Raw genomic sequence first — 23,403 nt, forward strand, 5'->3', positions numbered from 1 at the left:
ACCTGAATAATACTTGACTGTGAAAAGCTGCATTTTCTAGAATATTCATTGCAGCATGGCAGTGAAGTTGGAAAAGACTAACAGTAACAGGCTAAAATGTTGGCACAGAGTGATAGTACGTTGTCGTTACAAGTGATGATGTAGGTGTGGATGTGACACAGAGAGACAGCATCCAGGTAAGTGGGGGGGGGGGGGGCGGCATGGGGATTAAAAAGTCAGTAATGAAAACCCTAAAGCATGCGCTAATGTGTTAACCATGGTTCTCTCTTTAGCTGCTGGGATTTCAACAAATTCTTTTTGCCCTCCCAGCATGTTCTAATTATGAAATAAACCTCGGTGCCTTTTTTCTTAATAGGGGAACATTAAATTTTACATTTTCTTTGTACAAGGAATGGTATAGCATTTCTGATGTGATTGTGATTTCTTCTCTGACAGGTGTGGGGGCACGGTTGGTGCTATTTTCACTTGTCCGCTGGAAGTCATTAAGACACGGTTGCAGTCTTCCAGATTAGCTCTTCGGACAGTCTATTATCCTCAGGTTCATCTGGGGACCATCAGTGGGGCTGGAATGGTGAGACCAGCATCGGTGACGCCTGGGCTCTTCCAGGTTCTGAAGTAAGTTCCCTCCCCTTCTGGACCCCTGCCCCCGCTCTCATCGGGCCCGTCAGATGAGACGGTCCGCTTGCAGTCTCTGTCCAAACTGAAGAATCTGGTTCCTGTACCAGAACCTTTGAGCTCTGACCTCCCCTGGCAGTGGGGCTGCCTGTGATCATCTGGCGATGGTCAGAGTAAACCTAAGAGAGCAAACCAAAAATCCATGTTGAAAGTGTTGCATCAGGGTTGCTCTTGCCCCAGATCTTTTGAGGGCCAGCAAGATCTGGGGTGGCAGAGTGAGTTAAAAATGTTAAAGCCGCACCAGAGAAGTGTTGTGACTGTTTTAAGAGAAAATAACACAGAAACAAAATGTTTGAGGTTTTTTTACTTTTTGTTTGGAGATCATTTACAGAAAAGTTGCAACACCTGTTTGGTGAAATTGTTTTTTCCCGTGTTTGTTTAATACTGAGGCTGCCTTCGTGGTGTATTATTTTTACTGCATGAAATATGTCTTATTTGATTACAAAGTGGCTAAACATTCATAGGCTGAATTTGGCTTATTAGTCTCTATGCTTAAGGCAGAAGCAGAAATTCAGAAGGGCGCCTGGCAATGCCGGTGTTTCAGCGGGGGCTGTGTACTTGAAAAGAGGTGCTGTTGAATTGAGCTAAACGTGGTTGTCAGACCTCTGAGACATCACTGGGAAAGGGTGTGTTCAAGGAAGACAATGCTGTTTATCAATGTAGATGTTTACTGGGGAAACGTCAGAAAAAGATGCCATAAAATGGAAATGTTCTGTCTTAATAACCCCATCACTTAGCACTTTGGACAGAATTCAGTCACATTTCAGATAAGGTGGAATGAATTGGAAAGTGGTTCATTTATTTTTAGGGACATTTTGTTTGTAAAGTCTACTGATGAGTCACCCAGGTGTCCATGCCAGACATGTGTATGAAGGAGCTTCTGAGTTTATTGAGCAAAACTGGACAGCAACACCAGCTGCTGAGGGCAAGGACCCAAGTGAGAGAATCAGCTAGAGAAAAAGGAGGCTGGTCCCCAAGACTCCAGGAGGATCAGCTAGTTCAGATAAACACCGAGGACAGGAGTGGAGACGTGAAAGGCAGAAAGCCTGCCTGGAGGTAGGCCCGGGAAAGAGAAACACAGAGACGTGGAGGTAACACTTCGAGATCTGTAGAGAGAGAGAGACAAGCCCGCATCCTTAAATCCATGGCTGTGAAAACATCCCCATCCTGGTTTGCCTTCTTATATGTTTGGGCGGTGGCAGTGTCTCAAATGACACCTTTCTTCTGAGGAACTCAAAGTGCTTTGGACATAATGAGACAGGTAATTTGCCAACTTTACTGACATCCAAAAAGAACTTCCTCTTAGGTGCTTGCCAAATAACTCATGACAAGTAGATTTATATATTTACAGTAACTGGGAAACTGTTACCCAGAAGTTGTGGGTATCAGCAGGGCCACGCATGTGGCATGAGGATATTTCTCTAGTTGAAGTTTCTAGGGTGTCTGTTCTATATCTCGGGTATCTGCCTCTCCATCTCTTGTAAATCTCTGCTCTGTCTCTGTCTGCCTGTCTCTCTATATGTATGTCCTCCCCCCCCCCCCAAAATGGGCACAATTATGTATTAAAATGTAAATCAAAGGGAAAAAAGCCTGTCCATCTTGTAAAATACAGGAACAGTGCCCTCATCACACTAAACACAAGACAATTTGTTTTCACTGTGGATCCAAAGCAGCCATCAGTTCGTGCAGCCTCAGCTACACAGAAAAGAGCCATCACTGACACGTGAATACTTTTTTTTTTTAATGTTTATTTATTTTTGAGACAGAGAGACACAGCATGAGCAGGGAAGGGGCAGAGAGAGAGGGAGACACAGAATGTGAAGCAGGCTCCAGGCTCTGAGCTGTCAGCATAGAGCCCGACGCGGGGCTCAAACTCACGAACTGTGAGATCATGACCTGAGCCGAAGTCGGACGCTTAACCGACTGAGCCACCCAGGCGCCTCGACACGTGAATACTTTTTAAAAACCGCTTATTCTATATTCACGTCAAAATAGGAGTAATGGAAGTATTAAGTAAAATTTTTGTCATAGTGATATTTTGTCAGAAAAGTATTTGTAAAGTGGCATTTTTCACCCAAGAGCTGTTTCGTTAAGCTTTATGCCCTCAACTTGGTGTATATATAGTTTTAAGATTCTCAACTGATATTTATTAGCTCTCAAGTTAAAAAATGACTCCGCTTATGTGGTATTATCTCATCGATTTTTCACAAGAACCCTGAGGTTAGCACCCTGGCGTGGTGTTACCCTGTTTTATGATGAGGAAAGGCAAATCGACTTGCTCAGTGTCGTTCCGTGTACATTCACCTGTTTCTGAGAACGACTGGAAGCAGCTAAGAGTAGACAACGGCAGGCCCCCCGACCCTACGCCGCTGCCGCGTGGAGACGGCCAAGTTCCAGCCAGAGTCCCCCCGGGACCACAGTCCCGCCTCGCCGGCCGCTGCCTCTGCTCCGCCTCCGAGTCTCCCGATGACCTCTTGATGTTGGAGGGCCCCGGGGCTCCTCTGGTGGCCCCTGCCCTAGTGGCAGCCCCTCCTTCCGGGAGTGGATCACATTGAGTCTTGCGGCTTTAAGTGCCATCTGTAAGCTGACCGTGTCTCTCCTCCGAGCCTCGCACATTAGTCCCCCTGCCTGTTTGCTCGGGTGTTTAGCGGGCGTCCAGAGTGGAACCTGTGTACCACTGAACTTCCCCAAACCTGCTGCTCCCAGAGTCTTGTCTGTGTCCATCAAAGGCAACGCCATCCTTCCCTCTGTGCGGATCTAAAGCCCAGAGTCATCCTGAGATTGTTCTCGCGGTCCCACGGGAAAACCTCCCAACTCCGCCTTCAGAGTGCGTGCAGGCTCTGACCCCTTTGCGCCACTCGCTCCGCCACTGTCCTGATGGAAGCCGCCATATCTCACCGGTGTGGGTGGTCTCCCCCACCCCCGCCCCTACCCCAGTCCTCAGTGTGTGCTCCACAGAGCAGTCGGGAGGTCTTTGGCTCAGATCCCTCCAGGGGCTGTCCTCTCCCTCCGAGGAAAAGCCAAAGTTGTAGTCGCCCCTCACCCCCTCACGAGGCTCCGCACAGGTGCCACCCCTCCCATGACTTCTCCTACTTCACCTCTGACGTCGCCCCGCCCGCACCCCGCCACGCTGGCCTCCTTGCTGTTCCTTCGCAGTCTTTTCAACTGGGAACATTGGAACATTTTCCGGGAAGGGCCTTTGTACTGGACGTCATCTGCATGGCTGGCTCGCGTAGTCACCTTTGCGGGAAGGCCTTGCCGTGACCATGCTATTTAAAACAGCCTTCCCCTCACGCCCCATCCCTTCTTCCTGCTCTATTTTTATCTACAGTGCTCACCTCCATCCAGCAGTGTGGTTTACATATTTATATTGTTTATTTTCTCTCTCTACCCCCACCAGAAGGGAGCTTTGATTTGTTTTGGTCCCTGAGGTGTCCCCACTCACCTAGAATGCTGCCTGTCACGTAGTAAGCTTAAGCTTTCAGTACAAATCGAATGAATGAATTTTGGCCTGTTGGGAAGATACGTAGTATAAAGTGCTCAACAGACACACACACACACACACACACACACACACAAACACACACACGCCCCGCCTTGTAAAGAATACTGACTGCTGGGGTGCCTGGGTGGCTCAGTCGGTTAGGCGTCCGACTTTGGCTCAGGTCACTATCTGACAGTTTGTGAGTTCCAGCCCTGCGTCGGGCTCTGTGCTGACAGCTCGGAGCCTGGAGCCTGTTTCGGATTCTGTGTCTTCCTGTCTCTCTGCCCCTCCCCTGCTCATGCTGTGTCTGTCTGTCTCTCAAAAAAAAAAAATAAACATTAAAAATTAAAAAAAAAAGAATACCGACTGCTGTCACAATAGGTACCTCCTGTGCTTTTTTAACATGATTTACGACTGGGTTTTTTGGTGGCCAAGGCAAAAAGGGAAATATCTATCGTATTACATAATTCTCGTCTGAAGAAAGCATACTTGCTCTTCGGGGGAAGTGTGTGTCTTTCCCTGTTGCACGTTCCGAAGGCAGTCTGTTGCTCAGCACTGGCGTGGAGAGAGAGAGCGCGCCGGCCTGAGAGGTCTTTCAGGGTGGCCCAGGAGACCCTGATGACTTTGCTCTCCGCCTCTCTCCGCCTCCACCCTGGTCGAGGTCCTCCCCCTCCTCCTGCACCTAGATCATTAGGTAGCTTCCTCCTTCCTCCGTTGACGCGGCTGAGCTAAGGGCAGCGATGATGGTCCGCAGACAGGGCTTTTGACCTGCTAAGTGACAGGTGTCCGGCCTTTTCTCTAGACCACAAAGCCTGGCAAGGTTCGCAGTTTTAGAAGCACTGCTACCGGAAACCCAAACGAATAAAATGGTTATTCATTTAAAACTCAGCACCTTCTCTCTAGTCTTACTCTCTCAGGCGGTGCCACTTTAGAAGACTTAACAGCCAACAGACTTTGTTTACGGGGAGTTTATTTTTCAAGCTGCAAGTCAGTGTTTGCGTGTGTCTCATGTAAGGAAAGAAAGAATCCTCCGTTGAGCACCAGTAACCTTCACATTTTTCATAGTTACTTTAAAAAGGCAAGATGCTAGCATATTTAGGCTCTATTAGATTTGCTAAAGGGAGTATTAATATATCTGTTTTATCTTTGAGGTCTGCTTTTAAAACAATCTTGTGAGTTAATCTTTTCAGTCAGAGCTCCTATTCTGTAAACTACGCCGTCATTACCTTATTTTTATTTTTTCAGGTACCTTTTTTAATCTGTAAAGTAATTTATTAGCGAGCTAGTCTCTATCTTGTAAAAACTTAGGTACCTGTTCCGATGAGATCTTTGTTCTGGATTAGTCCGTAGTATGCGTGCTGTGATTTAAAACTAGTGAAGACAAGGAAATGTTCCAAACAAGACCCTAATTTCCTTTTGTATCTCTTTTCTACGTGAAAGTTTATATGACTGTGGGAAAGTTAGTCTGGATCCCAACATGCTTTATTATGAAGCTTGAAGTGTGCCATTTATAGTAGAAACTTGATTGTTCCAGAAAAATTTTGTAAACATCCCGATAGGTTAGAAGTTTGAATTATGTAACAGATTTGACTTTTTGCCCACTGTTAATATGCGTCACTATGGAGACAGTTTTTCTGCAGTTCTTAAAAGGCCTGAGTCACTTGAGGACACGCGTTCCCTGCTGCATTATAGATGAGGGCTTCCAGCTTCCTGGAGCCAGAGACGCCCTTAATTGTGCTTGACTGACTCCCGGGCCTGGCTGCCCAGGGCACATTAACAGGGGCCACAGACCGAGTCCAAACTTTCAAAATGTTTGAACATACTGACCATTTGAAATCTTTTACATACTGTATTCTGAATTGTAGGTCACTTCAAGGTGTTGCTTGAGAGAAGTTTTTGTTCAGACAGCTTGGCTTTTTAAAAGCACAGTCCCGATTTCTCTGGGTGAAAAGTTGCTGCGCTTAGTAAAAAAAAAAAAAAAAAAAAAAAAAAAAAGTAAAAGAAAAGCACAAGGCTGTTTTGAGAAAGAGGAAAAGTATTTACAGTTGAAAACACTAAATTGTCACGTCTCAATTAAGAGCCAGTTATCCTGGGGCGCCTGGGTGGCGCAGTCGGTTAAGCGTCCGACTTCAGCCAGGTCACGATCTCGCGGTCCGTGAGTTCGAGCCCCGCGTCGGGCTCTGGGCTGATGGCTCAGAGCCTGGAGCCTGTTTCCGATTCTGTGTCTCCCTCTCTCTCTGCCCCTCCCCCGTTCATGCTCTGTCTCTCTCTGTCCCAAAAATAAATAAACGTTGAAAAAAAAAAAAAAAAGAGCCAGTTATCTTTCAGCCAGTGTGAAAGGTTACTCGGAGGGCATGAGCTTCATTTGGTGGATTAGCTTTACAGAAACCCAGCTTTACCCCAACCCTTGCTTCTGTGAATTTATGAGCTATCGTCAAGAGTTTGGTATTTTTATAACCTATGACCTATACCTTTTTTTTTTTTTTTAAAGAACTATTTACTTTGAAAGAATTTCAAACTTATGGAAGAGTTACAGAAACAGTACAAATAACTTGGTTATACCTTAAGTCACCAATTTGTAACATTTGCCACATTTGCTTTTTTAATTTTTGCTCCGTCTATGTATTTTTCTGAACCATTGGGAACCTGGGTTACACTCATCATGCCCCTTTACCCTTAACTCCTCAGGACAAAGGTATTCTCTTAAAATCACTGCAGTTTTCAAATTCAAGACATTCAGTATTCATATATTGCTTTTTAAGTGATCTACAGTCCATATCCCCGTTGAAGCAGTCACCGTAAGTGATTGATTTCACAGAAGAACTAAATTTTATTTTAAAACTCTGTTCCCACCAAGATCTTTTCTGCTTCCTAGACCTTTTTCAGGGAGCCTTTCATTCCTCCTCGCTGGGTTGTTTTTTGGTTTAACACAGCTTTATGAAGATGTAATTCATATACCATACAATTTACCTGTTTAAAGAATACCATTCAACTGTGTTTAGGATGTGCAGTCAACACCCCTAATTTGATTTTAGAACGTTTTCATCCCTATGAAAAGGAAACTCCTCACCCATCTGTAGTCACTCCCCATCGCCTGCCCCCAGCCTAGGCAACCAATCACTGTCTACTTTCTGTCTCCAGATTTGCGTCCTCTGGACATTTCACATAAGTGAAACCATACAACACACGGCCTTTGGTGTCTGGCTTCTTGCATGTAACCTAATGTTTCTCGAAGGTTCAGCCTTGGTGTTGTGTAACAGTCCTTCCTTCCTTTTTTATTGCCGAGTAATCTTACATTGTGTAACTAGGTCTCATTTTAAATGCATTGCTTTGACATTCCCCAGATGCCATGAAAGAAAAAGAAAAAGAAAGAAAGAAATGTCCATTGTACTTCTAGTGAGATGTGCTGTCTAGTTGTCCAGTGTGTCAGAGGCCCTTCATGTGATACTCAGGGGTGGCCAGAGGGTTTAGGCTGGGCTGCACACAAACCAGAGTATGTCATGGGATCACTTAAAAGGGCCTGGGTTGATAACTGCCAGTAAGGAAAACATTCTATGATTAGAAAATAAGACTGTTGTCTCCCTAATATTTTGAAGTAATTTAATTATTTCGGTGGAACCGAGGTCTAGTTTATTACTTATTTAAAATAATAGCTTTATTGGGGCACCTGGGTGGCTCAGTCGGTTAAGCGTCCGACTTCGGCTCAGGTCACGATCTCACAGTTCGTGAGTTTGAGCCCCGCGTCGGGCTCTGTGCTGACAGCTGGGAGCCTGGAGCCTGTTTCAGATTATGTGTCGTCTTCTCTCTCTGTTCGTCCCCTGCTCATGCTCTCTCTCTCTCTCTCTCTCTCTCTCAAAAATAAATAAAGACTAAAATAATGGCTTTATTGAGTTATTATTCACATACCATAACATTTATCCTCTTAAAGTGTACAAGTGGTTTTGGTATAGTCACAGAGTTCTATAACCACCACCACTATCTAATTCTAGAACATTTCCATCACTCCAGAAGGAAACATGTACCCATTAATAGTCCTTCCCATCTCCCCACACCCCTCCCCTGGCGACCACTGATCTGCTTCATCTCTCTCTGTGGGTAGGAATGTTACCCTTCTTGATGATGTTGTAAATGGAATTGTTTTTATTTCCGTATTCAGATTGTTCATTGCCGCTGTGTATGAATACAGTTGCTTCATATGTTGATCTTGTGTCCTGTAACCTTGCTGAACTTACTATAGTAATTTTTTTTTAGTGTATTCCTTAGTATTTTTTTTAACTTAATTATTTTGAGACAGCACACCCACGCAAGAGCAGGGGAGGGACAGAGAAGGAGGGAGAGAGAGGGAGGGAGAGGATCCCAAGCAGGCTCCGCAGTGCCAGCACAGAGCCCGGCGTGGGGCTCCCATCTCACAAACTGTGAGGTCGCGACCTGAGCCAAAAACCAAGAATTGGACTCTTAACCAACGGAGCCACCCGGGCGCCCCATTAGTATTTCCGTGTAATAAGATTACGTAATCTGTATGAATAAAGATAGCTTTGCTTTTTCCTTTCCAGTCTAGATACTTTATTTCTTTTTTCTTACCTAACTGCTGATCTGCTACTTTTGAGGGCAGCTCTTACAGGTACAAATATTCTTTCATTTTTAAGCAATTGAAATATTTTATAAACATCTAAAAATTTGAAGACGAGAAGCTAAGATTTATATTTTTAAGTTTGTACATTCAAGGACTCCAGACCATGAAAAATTACATTGACCTGAAAAAGGAAAGAAAGCTACGAATGGATAAAACTTGAACATTTTCCAGCGTGCCAGGGACCAAAACATCAATTTAACCTCTTCACCAAAAATTTCAGCTTTGTTTTTAGAGACTTTCTCTATGGGAAAAGTGGAAGGTAGCAGAAATAGAATTGGCAGGATTCACTTTACCAATAGCTTTTCCATGAAGTGGGAAGACCTTTTTATTTTACTCTCAATGTCATAACGAAGGTAAAGCATTTTATAAACTGTTGACAACAATTCTAGATAAACTCAGAATGCTGTCAGATCGGAGGCCCTCATTACCGAGTGCAGAGCAGAAAAATCTGCAGTAAGAAAAGGAGATTAAATTAGAGAAGACCTCAATGTAACTGTAAATTTCTCTTGGACACCATGAAAATGGAGCCATTAAAAAGAATACATTTAACCAAATTTATTCTTCAATTTGAATCCTATGTTGGAGTGGGAAAATGCCTCTAAAGAATGTTCTACACAATCCTCCCTTAGTCGCTTTCAGTCAGAACACGGGGCACCTGGGTGGCTCAGTTTAAGCGTCTGACTCTTGCTCTCAGCTCAGGGTTGTAAGTTCAAGCCCCGCATTGGGCCCTGCGCTGGGCATGAAGCCTACTTAAGAGAAAAAGAAGAAAACACATTAGCACTTTTTTTTTTTTTTTTTAAGTGTGTTGGCAAGGGTGTGGGAAAATTGGAACCCCTGTGCGTTGTCGGTGGGGACGGAAAATGGTACAGCCGCTGTGGTAGATAACAGGGCAGATTCTCAAAAAGTCAAACCTAGAAATTACCACGTGAGCCAGCAATTCCGCTTCTGGGCATGTTCCCCTAAGCATTTAAACCGGGGACCTGAACGGATACTCGGACACTCACGTTCGTAGCCGCGTTGATCCACAGTAGCCGAAGGCGGAGGCAGTTGACAGATAAATGGGCAAACCGCCTGCGGTAGACACACAACGGAGTATCACTCAGCCTTCAAAAGGGACATTCTGACACCTGCTGCGACATAGATGAACCTTAGTGACGCTGCCGAGTGACATAAGCCAGCCACAAAAGGACAAATACTGTACAGTTCCACTCCTATGAAGTCCCTGAAGTAGTCTAATTCAGAGAGACAGAAAGCGGGACGGTGGTTGCCAAGGGCCGGCAGAGGAGAATGGGGAGTTATGGGGTGGTTTTTATTTTTTAATGTTTATTCAATTTTTTGAGAGACCGAGAGCAAGTAGGGGAGGGGCAGAGAGAAAGAGAGAGAGACAGATAGAATCCGAAGCAGGCCCCAGGCCATTAAATCATGACCTGAGTTGAAGGCTGAGCCAGCCAGGCGCCCCAGGGAGTTCGTGTTTAACCCGGTGTGGATTTCTGTTTGTAGGAGATGAAAAAGGTTTGGAGGTGGACGGTGACGGTCGCACAACCTTGTGGAGATACGTAATGCCCCTGAACTGTACACTTAAAAAATGGCTAAAATGGTAAATTTTTATGTTGTGTATATGTCACCATGAATTAAAAAAATTAAGAAGCAAAAGGGACATTCTCTTTGACCCTGAGATACTATGCTTTGGCTTTAAATAACATTCGTCCAGGGACGCCTGGGTGGCTCGGACGGTTGGGCGTCTGACTTCGGCTCAGGTCGTGATCTCACGGTTCATGGGTTCGAGCCCCGCATCGGGCTCTGTGCTGACAGCTGGGAGCCTGGAGCCTGCTTCAGATTCTGTGTCTCCCTCTCTCTCTCTGCCCCTCCCCTACTTACATTCTGTCTCTCTCTGTTTCTCAAAAATAAATAAATGTTCAAGAAGAAAAATTAAGTAACATTCATCCAGCCTATGAAAATCATTAGGTTTTCCCATTCTGTAGATCCCTGGTTGGGGCTCTTCTACAATAAGTCATTATCTGGAAGATAGGGTTATTAGAAATAAGGAAAAAATCCCAAAGAAATATCATCCAGAGAAATCTCTGAACCCGTTCCTCAGTGAATTTTGCTATAATGAGGGCATTATTCCCTGTATCAGATGCTCTGCCAGATGGTTGTCCTACCTTACTAGGAGTGCATGTGGAGTACAGACCCTGAATGTCTCGGTCCCGTGTGAGCCAGGGAAAAGGCTCCTTGAAAACATGTCAAACTGATGCTTTTGAAACCTGCTTTTTCACTGTAATACGAAAGCAGTATTCTTCAGATTTCGGATGCTGTATTGTACTATAATCCGATAAGAGTCTGGGGTCTTGCAAACATTCTGTTCTTTCTTCAAGGAGCTGTGAGGGCTGACGCCTCATTGTTTTGCCTAGGCTCTGCCTCAGGATTTTAAAGATCTTCTCTTATCATTTAGGTCGATCTTGGAGAAGGAGGGACCAAAGTCACTTTTTAGAGGCTTGGGTCCAAATTTGGTTGGAGTTGCGCCATCAAGGTAAGCTTTAAACTTTTCAGCTGGCTCGCTACCTGTAGTATATAATACTGACTTCTTTCTTACTGAAGCGCATTACTTCTAGATGGCCAGTGTCTTTTTCAGTATGGGATTTGCCTATATAAACGTCTGACACATGGAATAGTGATAAGTGCTGGTGTGTCTTTTAGTGTGGGTATGTGTGCACGTGTGTCATGTGCGTGTGTGTGTGTGTGTGTGTGTGTGAAAGAATCTAGTTCTTTTATTCTTAAATGAAAATTCATCTGCTCACGTCACCTGGAATCTTCCCTAGACAAGTGTTTGCTACATCAAGTATGGTGCGTGGCCAGCACCTTGGGCGTCACCTGGAGCTGGTTAGAACTGCACACTCTCGGACTGTGCCCCAGACCTGTATCATAATCTGCATTCTAACAGGATCCCCTGGTGATTCATATGCACTTGGAACCGCTGATCTGAAGCAATTCTCAAGGCTTCTAGGCTTTACTTGATTTAAAACATCCTCCTTTCTAGCACAAGGCTTAATGCCCTGTAAAGTCTGTTTGACAAGAGTGAATAATAGGTGAGTGTGTGTATAGCATATCTGTGAAAAGTAGATGAGAAACTGCTTCTAGAAATGGCCTGGAGGCCCAGCGGGGAGCTGGGTGACGAGTAAGGTACTTCTGTTATTTCATATAATACTCCGGTCGACTTCAAAGGGAATTATTTTTTAGAACAAAAACGAAAATGTCTTATACAAGGTAAAGACTAAAAGCTTCCTAGAATTCTTGCAGATCAGTGCTCCCAACTTATACACAAATCACCTGAGAATGTTGTAACAATTCAGATTCTTATTAAACCCTTTGTTCTTTAGAATTTTATAGCATAGGTGTATAAGCTGTTTAAGAAATACAAGTACTAGTCTGTGAGATTATATGGGGTTTGCATTATTAATAGATGGTGGATACATATAGCAAATAAAGAAAATTGAGTTGTATCTCCTTGTGGATAGTTTGGTAACGCCTGTTAACCTGCTGTAGGTTCCTGGCTGCCACACCCATTTAGAACAGTGGGGACCTATAAAAAGCAGACTAATGTTAAATAACAGATAAGTAGTCCAGATCCTAAGTTGAAAAATTCACTCTATGATTGATGCATTGGCCAGCCAAAATAAAGAAGCATTTTTCCCTGGCATTGCTGGTGAAGAAGCGGGGAAAATACCAACCAGCGCCTACTCCCCAGCCCCAGTAAGAGCCGAGTCAGAAGAGGGAAAGCAGAGACCGGACCAGAGAGCCGTCAGGGAGGCCAGACCCCTCCTACAGGGGTGGCGGTGGGGGGGTGTGCGTGTCCAGTGGCGGAAGCTCTGCATTGAAAACACGTATGCTGGTAGTTCCTACTGACCCTGAGTCCTCAAAAACCGGTCAGATTACATTTGATGTACTCATTGTGGCATAAGGCAGGACAAGCGTGCTGTATTTTAGAAGTAGTATTAGAGATTTTAGAAGGTTTAGCGTGTATTTTGATGCTTAAAGGATTGACATTTATCCAGAATGAAGAATATACATGGACTCTGTATATTACCCAAATCCCACCGGCCTCAGTTATTTTGGACACTTGACCATCACTGGGCACTTTCTGGAGGGACACACAGGAGCTTTCTGCAGCGGCTTTTGGTTTGACAGATAAGGTCCAGCTTTTGGGTTACACGTTAACCTTCTTTCTCCTAATTTCCTAAACTTCTCAGAGGTCGTGGAGGGATGCATATAGTGCCATGCCGATGTCTGTAGTGTTCTCTCTTTCTTCCACCAGGGCTGTGTACTTTGCGTGTTACTCCAAAGCCAAAGAGCAGTTCAATGGCATTTTCGTGCCTAACAGTAATACTGTGCATATTTTCTCAGCCGGCTCTGCAGGTAGGTCACCCCCAGTGAGTGGAGACCAGCTTCTCGCTTTCCTGAAGCACGTGTTGTGCCATGCAGCTTTGTCCAGGAATTAGAAATTAGCTCTCTTCCTCTTTTGCCTCAAACCATTTTTCTGGCGCTTCATGTTAGAACTAAGGAAGCATGAATGTTCGAGAATAGTTTGTAACTTGGTTCCATTTTCCCCGATAACTAAAACTTTTATTCTCCCTCAGAATTTACATGTCCCCATGCATACTGCTGGTCAGTGTTCTGTTTCTTTTAAAGGAATATTGGGCGCCTGGGGGCTCAGTCGGTTAAGCATCCGACTTCCGCTCAGGTCATGATCTCTCGGTTTGTGCGTTTGAGCCCCGCGTTGGGTTCTGGGCTGACAGCTCAGAGCCTAGAGTCTGCTTCGGATTCTGTGTCTCCCTCTCTCTGCCCCTCCCCCCCCCCCCCCCCCCCACATTCTCTCTCTCTCTCTCTCTCTCTCAAAAATACAGAAACATGAAAAAAATTAAAGATAAATAAAAATAAAGGCATATTAATGCATTTTCATGTCTTTCTGTTTCATTAAATTATTTTAAAAATTTGAGGGCTTTTTTGTGACTCCCCACGGTGTCCAGCGTTACCCTGTGTACTATTGGCATTTCTGGCCTTAACAACTGGACACTGTGACGAGGGCTTGGGCTTGTGGAGTGTTCTTTGAGTAAGGCTCCTACCAGATCAGATAGTATCTATTCTCTTGAGGGAGTCATTGCACTTACTCTAGAAAATTCATAACAGGATTTATTCCCCCAGGAAATACTTGGAAAAGACCACGGACTTGCAGATTGCTGAGGGAAGGCTATGTCTTTACAGATATTGTATGCGGTTTTCGTTTTTTGCTTTTAAAGATTTTTTTTTTTTTTAAGTAATCTTCTACCCCCAGCCTGGGGCTCGAACTCATGACCCCGAGATCGAGAGTCACACACTACACTGACCGAGCCGGCCAGGAGCCCCTAAGTGTCATTTGATGACTTGTGTAAATAGAAGGTATTTCGGAGAACTTAAGTTGGCCTTCTGTGAAAAACCTCTGCCTTCTGCCGGCCTGTGAGGTGTGCGTCCACCAGTCTTGTCTGCCTCTGTCGCTCCAGACGGAAGTTCTGGTAGCCCATCTGAGTAGTCACGGATGATAATTACTGGACCCCAAGCAGGAGGACAGTGAACGCAGAGCTGCTTCTCACAAGAGAAAGGGGACCCTACTGAACATGGAGGTCCGGGGCGGGGGGGACACGCGGCGCAGGAGCCAGTGGGTCCTCACTTCCGAGGGCGGTAGCGAGCCAGGAGCTCCACCCTGTCATCAGTTTTGAAACTTTTGCCAAATTAACTCAGAGGAACCTTTGGTAAGGAAAGCGGACCCAGAAGGAGTTTTCTAAACCACTGTCTGGGTTCCTCATGAACCTGCTTCGGACCGTGGAGAGGACGAGGAATTCAGAACTCGCTGTGTGTCAGGCTGACACCGTGACACTGTGCGTGTTGGTTGGTCTGGAACAGTCAGTAGTATTAAGATGAGGAAGACCGACTTTAAAAAAATGGTTCCTAGAAGCATATCAGTCTTAAAACTTCAATTTCTTGAAGTGATGAGTTGGGTATTAAAATGTAGATGTTTGAATTCAGGTAAGTGGAGATTTCGTGGCTTCTGTTTTACATTTGATGTAAGGTGACCTTTTTGGGTTAGATCACCAGCTTCTTAAAACATACTTCTGGACCCGAAATTTATAAATTGAGGTTTAGAATAGTTTCCGTATTTACCGTAGAGATTAGATTTACCAAAATATCAACAGCACCACCTACAGGTTGGAGAGACTTGACAGGGCTCTAGAAAATTGAGAGATTTCTTTTAGGTCCAGCATAACAATGGATGTTACATTTTAGGGGACTGTAACTTCCATCTGCAGTATAGAACTGCTTCTTACTATTCCTTTTTTTTTTTTTTTTTTAAGTTTATTTATTTATTTTGAGAGAGCGAGCACAGGGGAGGGGCAGAGACAGAGAGAGAATCCCAAGCAGCCTCCACACTCAGCATGGGGGACGATGTGTGGCTCGAACGCACAAACCGTGAGATTATGACCTGAGCCAAAGCCCGATGCTCAACCGACTGAACCATCCCAGTGCCCGTATCTATTTTTAGTATTAAGCCATTTAACTCCTGACCTCAAAGTTTATCATATGAAATAGACAACTTTAATAAACATGGACTATGTTCAATGATGATATTTTCTGGATTTTATCTTCCAGCTTTTGTCACAAATACCTTAATGAATCCTATATGGATGGTTAAAACCCGGATGCAGCTGGAACGGAAGTAAGTTACCAATTGTTCCTTCCTTAATATTCTTGGGATCTTTTTCTTCCTCCCAATTCCAGTGGTGAAGTGATGGGTACGGAGTCCTTAGCCATCCCCATCCTGGTTTTTTTTCTGAACATAAGCCTATGTAGAAACTCCTTTTGTTTTGAGATGTGTGTTGCCAGGCACCGTGGGGAGGTGAGGGCCAACAGAAACAACACCCAACAGAGGTTAGCAGTTCACTCACGTGGCCCCTGAGGTTCTCCTGACGTCCTCTTGGATGGTTGGTGGGTCTCTAGGCCGACCCCACCCCCAGTTGGAGCACTGAGGGATCTCCTCCAGATGGCCTCTCTCTCAAGTGGGCAGAGGGTAGGACAAGGGTAGGACAAGGGTAGGATGGTGGGTCAAGGGTAGGACAGCAAGGGCTGTCAGGCCTCCAGGACGCTAATAAAAATTTTTTTAAGTTTATTTTTATTTATTTTGAGAGAGAGAGAAAGTGGGAGGAGGGAGCAGAGAGAGAGGGAGAGCGAGAATCCCAAGCAGGCTCCACGCTGCCAGCGCAGAGCCGGACGTGAGATCGTGACCTGAGCCTGAGTTAGATGCTTAACTGACAGAGCCACGCAGGCGCCCCTGTACTAGAATTCTAAGAACTCCTGTGTGACTGTGTCGTGGGGAAATGTGTGTGAGCTCTGGAAACTTTCAGCTAGTCTAGTCTAACTCTGAGCCACCTCTAAAGGGAGAACTAGAACATCCCCTGGAAGCGTAGCTAGGGGTCTGCCTTAGCTTTTCTAGTGACCACAAAAACCTCTGAATTGGTCTCAGATTCCATGTTTCCCTCGAGCCATTCTGTGCGAAAGAACCTTCTAGAATGTATCAGATCTCGTTATTTTGGACAGGTCACTTGCTCACTCCTTCCAGGGGTCTTGTTTTCTCTCACGGTCACATCCTAACTGCTGGGCTTAACATCCAAGGTCCTTTGCAGTTTTCTAAAACTGTCGTGTGCTCTTAACGCGTCCGTCTCCCTGTGTGCTGTCCCTCGCCAGGACTCCCTCTCCCCCTCTGGTCCCTCAAGAACACCTGCTTGTCCTTGAGGCTTCTGAGCAGCATCCTCTCCTGGAAACCTTTGGTAATGACTCCGCACTTCAGGTGTGCCACACAGTCACTCCTGCTTAGTAGCACGTACGTGTGCAAGTCAGCTCAGAGCCTTTACGTGCGCTCTTTTAAATCCACCTGGGAACGCTCCACGTTGAGGACATTTTAAAGCTTTGTTTGGATGGGCTCTGCTAACACGTCCTGCAACAACGAGCGTGGATGCTTGCTGTGCACTGGTCACTGGGGAAACAGCAGGGAGTAAGACCTAGGCCCTGCCTTCCAGAAGCTCACAGCTTTACAGAAATAAAGAGCATTAGAGGGGCACCTGGGTGGCTCAGTTGGTTAAGCATCCGACTTTGGCTCAGGTCATGATCTCATGGCTCATGGGTTCGAGCCCCACATCAGGCTCTGTGCTGACAGCTCAGAGCCTGGAGCCTGCTTCCGATTCTGTGTCTCCCTCTCTCTCTGCCCCTCCCCTGCTATCACTCTGTCTCTGTCTCTCAAAAATGAATTAAAAAGTTAAAAAAAAAAATTTTTTTTAAAAATAAATAAAGAGCATTAGAGTCTAACGAGATAGGGGCCGGAAATGGTAAGGACCCCAAAGGGTCCCTAGTGCACTCCAGGCAGGGTGGGCACAGGGAGGGCCTCCTCCAGCAGTGATGGCCCCCTTACCTTCTGGAAAATAACTGGGGGTGGGCCGCACGGCAGGTGCATCGGGCAGAGAACGGAGTGTGGGGAATGTCTAGAGAAGCCTTGTTCTCAGGGAGCTGAAAGAAGGGAAACATCTGGAGTATGCTGACCGTGCATGTGCTAAAGCAGGGGGAGGAGCCAAGGCTGCAGAAATGCGGGGGGGGGGGGGCACATTCTTAAAAACCCTGGGAGGGCTTGGAATTTGGCCTTGGGCTGTATTTTGAGGGCCATGGAGAGCCATTAGAGCCATGGTTCAGGGCAGGAGTGGGGAACGCTTTGTCCCTCAGGGGACATTTGACAGTGTGTGGAGACCTTGTGACAATTCAGGTAGGGTGCTGCTGGCATCTACTGGGTAAAGGTTGGGGTACTGCTAAACTTCCCATGATGCATTGGACAGCTTCCACAACAGATAATCATCTAGCTGAGAGTGTCAGTGCCCAGGTTGAGAAGCCCTGCATTAGAGGATTTTAAGCAGGGCAGTGGTGTGGTTGGCTCGGTGCTAGAAAGGTCGCTCCAGCTAGGATGTGGAAGGACACAGTGAAGAAGCGAGAGAGCCTGCTGTGACCGGTTGGAAGCGGTGGGCTTCAGCCCCAAGGGAGGGGTCTTTGATGGGGGCCAGTGGAAACAGGGTCAGGTCCCCGGATTCGGCTTGCATCGGGCAGTTTAGGATGCTTTCTATCGTGAGCCAAGAGCAGCCAAGCCTGAGACCTTTTATTAGTTATCGGGCAGCATTTCCATGTTCATAATTTCATAAATTGAGAAATAATGGGATCTGGAGACTCGGGTTAGGAAAGCACTCCCTTACACTCACTGCCCAGTCAGAATGTTGGTGAGGTTTCCTTCGGCATTTTCTTAAAGCCTGTTTGTACCATGATTGGAATTACACTCTGCATATAATTTTGTCCTGCTTTCTGCTCAGGCGGTTCTGCCCAGCTTCCTGCCTTTACAACTATTTCAATCTGGTGTGTGTATCATGGTTTACTTATCTATTTCTATTTTTAGATATTTGGATTGTTCTGATTATATTGCGGTTGTGTTTTCCTCTGTGATGAACATCTTCCTTTGTACAGCTCTTTGCAAAATGAGGTCAGGAGCTCTGGACATGTTTTTAGGACTCTTGGTACAGATGCACATAGTGTTCTGTGGGCTTATCAGGTGTCCCATCTGGTGGGGTAGGGCTCAGCCGAACACAGAAGAAGGAAGACACATGTCACCTGCCGTGCGTATCATTTCTCTTTATAGTCAGCGCTCAGTTTTTGCGGCTTGGGACAGGAACCGGGCTCGTGAGCGTGCCTTTTAACGGCTTTTCGCTGGTCTTGTGTCCGCAGAGTGAGAGGCTCCAAGCAGATGAACACACTCCAGTGTGCTCGCTACGTTTACCAGACGGAAGGCATTCGTGGCTTCTACAGGGGATTAACCGCCTCGTATGCCGGGATTTCAGAAACTATCATCTGTTTTGCTATTTATGAAAGTTTAAAGAAGTATCTGAAAGAAGCTCCATTGGCCTCTTCTACAAATGGGACTGAGAAAACTTCCACGAGTTTTTTTGGACTTATGGCAGCCGCTGCTATTTCTAAAGGATGTGCTTCCTGCATTGCTTATCCACACGGTGTGTTTTGCTTTTTCTTCCCAAACAGTAGAACAGCCGTGAGGTTCGTGGCGTTTGGCGGTGTTATCTAGTGTATCCGCAGCTCACGTTGAAGTGCAGACACCTGCGGGTGCTAAGTAACGGGGGACGCGTGGAACTGGCTTCAGCTGTCTGTAGGTCACACGAGTGGCAGGAACTCGGCTCTACCCCGTTCCAGCTAATTGTGGCCAAAACGTACTGTGCAGAATGTGGGCCCTGTGTTGTAGAACTTGAGATGTTTTCAAAGAAGCCAAAAATCTGGATTTTATTTTACATTCCTCGATTTAAAAAAATGATACGAGTGCCAGACTAAACAAAACAAAACAACAAACCTCTCAGCTTCCACTTTGTGCTGAGTAAGGCTACTCTGCTAAGTCCATTTTTTAAGGAATTATAGACGTAATGTTCCATTGACCTACTTAAAAAAAATAGCTTAGTTTATTGTACCACGAAAAACAGGTTTTGTTTTCAAAAGCCTGCTACACTGTCGGCTATGACAAATGTACCTGTCATTTCACAAGCAGGTAATTGAGTTCCCATCATATACTAGGGCACGAAGCAGCCCCACGGGGCTCACGGAGAAGAGGGCGGGACACCTCCCGTGGGGTAGGGAGACAGAAGCGTGTGCACTGAGGTCTGCGAGACAAGCAGTGACAGGTGTCATGTTGGGGGTGCCTGGGTGGGGGAGGGCCAGGTGTGCAAAGGTTTGAAAATGAAGGAGGCAGCTTTTAAGCTGGACAGAGTGGATGGGGCGCCTGGGTGGCGCAGTCGGTTAAGCGTCCGACTTCAGCCAGGTCACGATCTTGCGGTCCGTGAGTTCGAGCCCCGCGTCGGGCTCTGGGCTGATGGCTCAGAGCCTGGAGCCTGTTTCCGATTCTGTGTCTCCCTCTCTCTCTGCCCCTCCCCCATTCATGCTCTGTCTCTCTCTGTCCCAAAAATAAATAAACGTTGAAAAAAAATTAAAAAAAAAAAAAGCTGGACAGAGTGGAGAAGGAATTTAATAGGAGAGAAGGTTGGGGAGTACATGAAAAAAAAATCGTGTTAATGATACTGTCACACTTAATAAAAATTACACCTTCCGTGAAATTACAGTGTTGGTTTAATTGAGAGTAGAAAACCAGACTATCTTTAAATGAAGTCCCATTCAAACCAAGCTTTTTTTAATCCCTTAAAAATTACTTTGTACTTTTGTATTACATGTAATGTCCCTAATTGACCATTTCCCAGAGTCAGAAAAGGTTCTAAAAAGATTGTGACTTCTCATTGTTCCGAAGTGACCGTGCTGTCCAAACAGAGCTGAGATGGCAAATAGCCAGAGATGTACGTTGACAGTGTGGGGCTGTGTGCTTTGAATTCTCTCATCGTATTGCCTGATAATGCAGTCCGTTCGTAGCATAAAGTATGTGTTTCTCTCTGCAGAAGTCATAAGGACACGGCTCCGGGAGGAAGGCACCAAGTACAAGTCTTTCATCCAGACCGCTCGGCTGGTCTTCCGGGAAGAAGGTTACCTTGCCTTTTACAGGGGACTCTTTGCCCAGCTCATCCGGCAGATACCGAATACTGCCATCGTGTTGTCTACCTATGAGTTAATTGTGTACCTGTTAGAAGACCGTACTCAGTAAGAGGCCAGAAAATTGTGCTCTAGAATAAAATTGAAAAACTCTAGAGAATTTTTTTTTCCGTTGATGTTCAGAACGTTTGGGACGGAAACAGGAAAGGCCATAAGATATGTGGCTCCTATCACCTGTCGGACATTTCCTTTTGGATTCATGTTTTCTGGAAGGTTTAAATTCATTAACGTTAATAGTTAATTATAACTTTGGTGGGTTTTTTTTTTTTTTTTTTTTTTTTTAACTTAAAAGGATTCAGGATTGAGCAGCAGCTAAATTAAATCATGCTATTTAATTTCAGTATAAATTTGGTTTGTGTCCTTTTTTATGTTCACTGTGCTATAAACTATGGCTAAGGAATTTAGTGAAATGTAACCCTAGAAATGCAGAGAAAACCTGTAAAATCAGAATCCAACTTGTTTCGTAATCTGAAGCCACACTGCTGAACGGTAAGATGTGTCACATTTTGGTGGCACTGGGTGGACCAGGACAGACTTCCCAGCCATTTTTCTTTTCTATACATTTCCAAGTCTCGTGCAGATTGATAATTTAAGCTTTCAGGCTACTGAGTTAAAAAAGAATAAATTAATTAAAACTTTCTGCCACCAAATGTTTTAAACTGTGAACATGTTTCTAAAGTTATCCTTTATCCCCAGTTTGAACCAAAGGCAAGAGTTTTAACGAACTATGTACCAATTGCCTTACTCCTGGACCTATTTCCAGAAGTTAAGCCTGGTCAAGCCCAGGTACCTTGTTAAGTGTCGGCTGTGAATGTGGAATCTGGTGAGTAATAGACCTTTCCTGTCAGGTCTTTAACCCTGTTCTTGGTTCCCTAGAATTGGAGGGGAAGAACCTGACACAGGGTTGAGTGCCCACCCCTTGGAGAGTTCACTTTATTCTGACAGGAGGTATATTTAAATATGTTTTTTTTTTTTTTTTAAATTAAACACCTAGAAATGACAAATTACCAGAATTTTAGCCACACTGAGTCACCACTCCCCCTTTCTTTTTTAACTTTATTTAGTTTCGAGAGAGAGAGAGTACACACGAGTAGGGGAGGGGCAGAGAGAGCAGCCAGAATCCCAGACAGGCTCCATGCCGCCAGCATGAGCCTGATGGGGCCCGAACCCAGGAACTGTGAGCTCATGACCTGAGCCACGATCAAGAGTTGAACACTTAACTGAGGCATCACCCAGGCACCCCCACAACTCCCCGCTTTTAAAGGAAATTTAATAAGAGACAAAAAGCAATACAGAAGGCAGGTAAGACCAATGGTCTTTCAAGAGCTCTTTCCCTGGAACTTGCTTATTTGTTCACGAAGGTTGGTTTTCAGTCTGAATATCCAGAAAGATGCCGGATTCCAATGACTGACGCACAGTAGCTTCAGATCCGGTTGTAGATGCTCTGGTGGGGATGAAAGGATGTTTTCAAATTGTGTTTAAACAAAAATTTTTTTTAATTTTTTGTAATGTTTATTTACTTTTGAGAGAGAGAGACCGCGCAAGTGGGAGAGGGGCAGAACGAGAGAAGGAGACACAATGTATAGCAGGCTCCAGGCCCTGAGCTGTCAGCACAGAGCCCAATGCGGGGCTCAAACTCATGAACTGCAAGATCATGACCGGAGCCAAAGTCAGACGCTTAACCGACTGAGCCGCCCAGGCGCCCCTAAAAAGAAGTTTTTTCTTTAACGTTTTCTTTTTTGAGAGAGACTAAGGCGTGATCAGGTGAGGGGCAGAGAGAGAGGGAGACACGAATCCAAAGCAGGCTCTAGGCTCTGAGCTGTCAGCACGGAACCCAGTGTGGGGCTCAAACCCGCGAGCACGAGATCATGACCTGAGCTGAACTCGGACGCTCAACTGACTGAGCCACCCAGACGTCCCTCAAATTGTGTTTCTATTAGAGTTTAATTTTGTTCACCTTTAGTCATGAAGGTTATCGGTGTGCTTGAGCTCACTAGTGGAATTTACTTCAACTGTCGACAACTGTGTAAAAGTCAAAATAAATGACTTTAGTCAAGCATCAGTGCTTCTAAAATGCATGGCACTTGTTTCAGATTCTGTGTGTCTCCCTCTTTCTCTGACCCTCCCCTGTTCATGCTCTCTCTCTGTCTCAAAAATAAATAAATGTTAAAAAAAAATTATATGTATAAAATGCATGGCAGTCAAGAGATTTCTATTCCAGGAGCCCAGTTTAACTGCTGGATAGTGGCGTTTAACAACATTTTCCTGTTTTATTATTCATATTAAAACCTACATTTTTCCTCAAGATTTTATCTAATATGAAGTTTAAAAATTATGGGCGCCTGGGTGGCTCGGTTGGCTGAGCGTCCAACTTTAGGTCAGGTCATTTCTCGCTGTTCAGGAGTTGGAACCTCACCTCGGGCTCTCTTCTGTCAGCGCGGAACCCACTTCAGATCCTCTGCCCCTCCCCTGCTCGCTCTCTCCCTCTCTCTCTCTCTCTCTCTCAAAAATAAATAATAAATAAAAACTAGGTTGCTTGGGGTGTCTGGGTGGCTCAGTCGGTTAAGCATCCAACTTGATCTCAGCTCAGGTCTTGATCTCAGGGTCGTGAGCTCAAGCCCTGCATTGGGCTCCGTGCTCAGTGTGGAGCCTCCTTTAAAAAAAAAAAGGTCGCTTAATATTCACTAATTGGTCACAAAAATTGTTTGCAAATCATTTTCATTTCTGCGTTCTCGAATTAATAACTTGGATGCTGACCTAGGATAATTTAGTTCTCTGCTTGCTTCTCCTGCACCAGGACATTGACATGAGACAGGTGAGCCCCCAGAAATAGGAAGAAAATAAGCAGGAAACTCTATAAAGGGGCTTGCTGTTTGAAATGGGAATTGTCACTGTTTGAGCTGTC

At 45.2% G+C, this 23,403-nt stretch overlaps 1 protein-coding gene and 1 long non-coding RNA gene across 2 annotated transcripts in view; both read left to right on the top strand.

Moving 5' to 3' along the window:
• The window catches only part of SLC25A33 (solute carrier family 25 member 33), a 35,823-nt gene extending 13,828 nt beyond the window's left edge, over positions 1 to 21,995 (top strand). Inside the window, exons 2-7 of the mRNA XM_045475592.1 lie at positions 436 to 615; positions 11,245 to 11,322; positions 13,105 to 13,205; positions 15,471 to 15,537; positions 18,630 to 18,910; positions 20,348 to 21,995. Coding sequence (XP_045331548.1) covers positions 436 to 615; positions 11,245 to 11,322; positions 13,105 to 13,205; positions 15,471 to 15,537; positions 18,630 to 18,910; positions 20,348 to 20,550 — 910 coding nt within the window. The 3' untranslated portion in view covers positions 20,551 to 21,995. The remainder of the gene's footprint in view (positions 1 to 435; positions 616 to 11,244; positions 11,323 to 13,104; positions 13,206 to 15,470; positions 15,538 to 18,629; positions 18,911 to 20,347) is intronic.
• Positions 8,638 to 9,346, top strand: LOC123597163. Its single transcript, XR_006712004.1, has 2 exons — positions 8,638 to 8,780; positions 8,885 to 9,346. It is a non-coding gene; the product is annotated as an uncharacterized LOC123597163 (long non-coding RNA).
• Positions 21,996 to 23,403: the final 1,408 nt, after the last annotated feature.

Source organism: Leopardus geoffroyi, chromosome C1 (assembly GCF_018350155.1).
Source record: "Leopardus geoffroyi isolate Oge1 chromosome C1, O.geoffroyi_Oge1_pat1.0, whole genome shotgun sequence".
In the NCBI taxonomy this organism is placed as follows: Eukaryota; Metazoa; Chordata; class Mammalia; order Carnivora; family Felidae; genus Leopardus; species Leopardus geoffroyi.